This window comes from Artibeus jamaicensis, unplaced genomic scaffold (assembly GCF_021234435.1).
Source record: "Artibeus jamaicensis isolate MK-2021 breed Jamaican fruit bat unplaced genomic scaffold, CSHL_Jam_final contig_1044, whole genome shotgun sequence".
In the NCBI taxonomy this organism is placed as follows: domain Eukaryota; kingdom Metazoa; phylum Chordata; class Mammalia; order Chiroptera; family Phyllostomidae; genus Artibeus; species Artibeus jamaicensis.
In genome coordinates, this window is record NW_026521208.1 from 505,316 (window position 1) to 509,276 (window position 3,961).

General features: G+C 40.9%; 1 protein-coding gene across 1 annotated transcript; it reads left to right on the forward strand.

Moving 5' to 3' along the window:
• Nucleotides 1-1,242: 1,242 nt before the first annotated feature.
• Nucleotides 1,243-2,172, forward strand: LOC119048081 (olfactory receptor 2A2). Its single transcript, XM_037143629.2, has one exon. It carries the CDS (start codon nt 1,243-1,245, stop codon nt 2,170-2,172), a length of 930 nt encoding a protein of 309 aa, XP_036999524.2.
• Nucleotides 2,173-3,961: the final 1,789 nt, after the last annotated feature.

Genomic DNA, 3,961 nt, shown 5'->3' on the forward strand with positions numbered 1-3,961 from the left:
AGTGCTCAAAAACTATGGAGACGTGTTAGAAAACAAAAGGGCAAGCTTGGTGGATTTAGATCTCCAATAGGTAAGAATGATTCAATAAAGAGAAGAATAAATTATAATCCCTTGATTACAAAAGTCGTGATTCCATACTGGTAGAAAGATGACAGATGCAGATGTATTAAGATATATAGATGATTGATGGATAGGTAGGTGGATGTTAGAGCCTTGCCTTATAAGGAAATTGACAACCAATCAATGTACCAGCAGTGATGGAGTAAGAACACCACGTTTTGCAATAATCACTACTGACAATCGAATCAGGCAAGATAATCAACTGGCACTGAAATTAGTGTCTGAGAAGTTCTATAAGGGACAGAATATTATATAGTAAGTTTAATGGCTGTGCCAAAAGTTACGTTAGGGAAAAAGATAATGATTCTATAATGGGGATACTCAGGAGGCACCATGTTCACCAGGCGATCCCAGTGAGCCTCACCAGTGATGGAACAGTGAACCTCATGCACCTGTTCATGAAGCACAATAGAAGATACTTAATTTCCCTGCAGAAAGTGAATAATCTGAATAATAAATGAGGAGCTGCATGCAGTTCCATTTGGAGAACATTGTAGTGAAGAATTTCTTTATAATCTTCCAATACTCAGTGGTCACAAATGGCAAAGGCAGACAGAGTGACTATTTCAGATGAAAGGAGACTAAAGATAAATGATGTTAAATCTCACATGTCATTTTGGATTGGGTCCTGGGTGAGGGGAGTAGAGAGAGAATATTATAAATTAAAGAATCATGTTAATATCAAATTGCCTGATTTTGATAATTGTGGTTATAGTTCTGAATGTCCTTGTTTTGGGTGGAAAAATTAGAATTTAAGGGTAAATGGGTAACATGTCTATTTATACTCTAATCTCAAGTGCTTCAGAAAGAAGCAATACTCATATAATATAATATAGAGACAAAGAATTATAATGCAAATATGAAATAAATAGGAAAATTTGTTAGATCTGGGCATGTTGTTATATTAGAGTTTTTTGTATAATTCCTGTTTTCTGTAGGTTTAAATTTATTTCATAGGGACGTTAAAAACAGGTAACGTGTTTGGGGGAGGGGGAAAGCTTCCAAGGAGTGACAAAGATACAACCTTTCTCTGAGCTCATGTTGAGATTAACTCCACTTTGAATTGATTCTCTAGCCCTGACCTTTATCACACTTCAGTTCCTGACCAGGTCTCTGTAAGGAATGAAGGGGAACTTGTCATTGGGCACAGAGTTCGTGCTCCTGGGATTCCAGCTCAGCGCAGAGACAGAAGTGCTCCTCTTCTGGGTCTTCTCCCTGCTCTACACCTTCAGTCTGTTGGCAAATGGCATGATCTTTGCACTCATCTGTCTGGACCAGAGACTACACACCCCCATGTACTACTTCCTCTCCCACCTGGCCATCATTGACATCTCCTATGCTTCCAACAATGTCCCCCAGATGCTGGCAAACTTAGTGACCCAGAATAAAGCCATCTCCTTTGTCCCATGCATCATACAGACATTTTTGTATTTGGGTCTTGCTGTTACAGAATGCCTGATTTTGGTGGCCATGTCCTATGATCGGTATGTGGCCATCTGCCATCCCCTCCACTACACTGTCATCATGAGCTGGACTGTGTGCACAGTCCTGGCCACCACGTCCTGGTCTTGCGCATTTTTCCTGGCTCTGATACATGTGCTTCTCCTTCAAAGGCTGCCTTTCTGCAGGTCTCGGGAAGTAAACCAGCTCTTCTGTGAGCTCCTTTCTATCCTCAAGCTGGCCTGTGGTGACATCTGGCTCAACAAAGTGGCCATCTTCACTGCTTCTATCTTGGTCTTAGTCGGGCCCCTCTGCTTGGTGGTGGTCTCCTACACACACATCCTCTGGGCCATCCTGAAGATCCAGTCTGGGGAGGGCCGCAGGAAGGCCTTCTCCACCTGCTCCTCTCACCTCTGTGTGGTCGGGCTCTTCTTTGGCTGTGCCATGGTGGTTTACATGGTCCCTGACTCCAGTCAACAAGGGGAGAAGAATAAAATTCTATCCTTATTTTACAGTCTCTTTAACCCCATGCTGAACCCCCTCATCTACAGCCTGAGGAATGCTCAGGTGAAGGTCGCTTTGTATAGGGCGCTACAGGTCAGGTCCAGGTGAATGGAAAACTCACAGAGTTCTCTGAATTAGAAGTTTCATATACAAATAGTAATTGTTCAACTTCTAGCTCTGAAAACAGGGTGAACTTCCATAGAAGAGCATAGCTTTTATAGTTAAAATGGTACAACTAAATTATTGGAATTTTTAGTCTTTCTTTTTTTAAAAAAAGTAAATTCTCATTTCTCAAGGCAGAAATATTATACAGAGAAGATACTAAATGTGCGAAAATTGTATCAACACACTTCTCTGTACTTAGATATTTGACTTTGAGGTAGTTGGAAACAGCACAGTAAAAGTAATGCCCTATGAGATTTCTTCTGAAGTTAACTGAAATTTTAATATAGATAATACTTCAGAGTTATATGAATGTGCCTCACCAGTTGTGTGGTGAATGCAATGAAAGCTTAAAAAACTCTAAATTCCTTGATGAAATGATTTAGTAGCAAAGGGGAAAAGTTAGGGAAAGGTGTAGTGCAACAAGAAATTATGTAAAATATCCTAAAATATCTTGAAGGTCAAGTGAAGGACATGTATTAGTAAATATTTAAATGGTTCTAGAGGTAAACGTTTTGAGCATTACTCAAACTTTACATTTATTCTTGGGTTATGATCACTTCTAACAGAGCAAGATTAAATCCCCTGCTGAAGTTCTTGAAATGGTTCCCGCCAATATTCTTGTAGCTTCTGAACCACTCAGCTGAGGATGACTGCAGTGGCAGCAAGCAGCACGAGACAAGTGTGACATGGCTGAGTGGGCAAGGGGGGAGGGGACATGGTGGGAGAGGATGCTGGGGAGGTTGACCCTTCACCTTTCTTCCCCAGGCCCCACCCCCCTCCCTCTGACAGCTGTCAGTCTGTTCTCTGTATGTATGAGTCTGTTTCTATTTTGTTTGCTAGTTTATTGTGTTCATTAGATTCCACATGTAAATGAGATCCTGTGGTGCTTGTCTTTCTCTGACTGGCTTCACATAGCATAATGCTCTCCAAGTCCATTCATTCTGTCACAAAGGGTAAAATTTTTCTTCTTTTTTGTGGCCGTGTAGTTTTCCATGGTGTAAATGTACTATGGTTTTTTTATCCCCCCATCCACTGCTGGACACTGGCTGCTTCCAGTTTTTGGCTATTGTAAGCAGCATTGAAATGAACATCAGGTGCATATAGAGGTTCTTGGAAAAGTGTGGTGGAGGGGTAATGATGTGATGTCATAATCTGTAGTTTTAGTTTGAACATTTCACCTAAAATATCACGTGGTGTGTGAGTGTGATATTATTCTGCTACAGAATTACATGCTTATGATTTTGTAATAAGTGGTTCTGTAATAAAATTTTATAATGCTATTTGTGCCTGACCTTATATGCTTTCAAATTAGTGCTGTAGCCTTTTTGGATATATTTCCACAAGTGAGTTGGCTAGGTCATAAGGCAGTTCCATGTTTGATTTTTTGTGGATACTCCATACTGTTTTCCACAGCGGCTGCGTTCCCAGTCTGCGTTCCCGCCAACACTGCAGGAGGGTTCCCTTTTCTCCATTTCCTGCCCAGCACTTGCTGTTTGTTTATTTATTGATGATGGCCATTCTGACAGGTGTGAGGTGACTGACCCTGTGGTTTTCATTTGCATTGCTCTAACAGTTAGTGACATTGAGCATCTTTTCTTATGTCTGTTGGCCATCTGGAGAAGTGTATACTCGGGTCCTCTGCCCAGTTCTTAGTTGTAGTGATGGTTTACTTGTGTTGAGCTGTCTGAGTTTCTATAGATTTTGCACATTGTTGGCGCCTTATGAAATATGT

Coding starts and splice junctions, on each gene's coding strand:
- LOC119048081 (XM_037143629.2), top strand. CDS start 1,243: ATGAAGGGGAACTTGTCATTGGGCACAGAGTTCGTGCTCCTGGGATTC.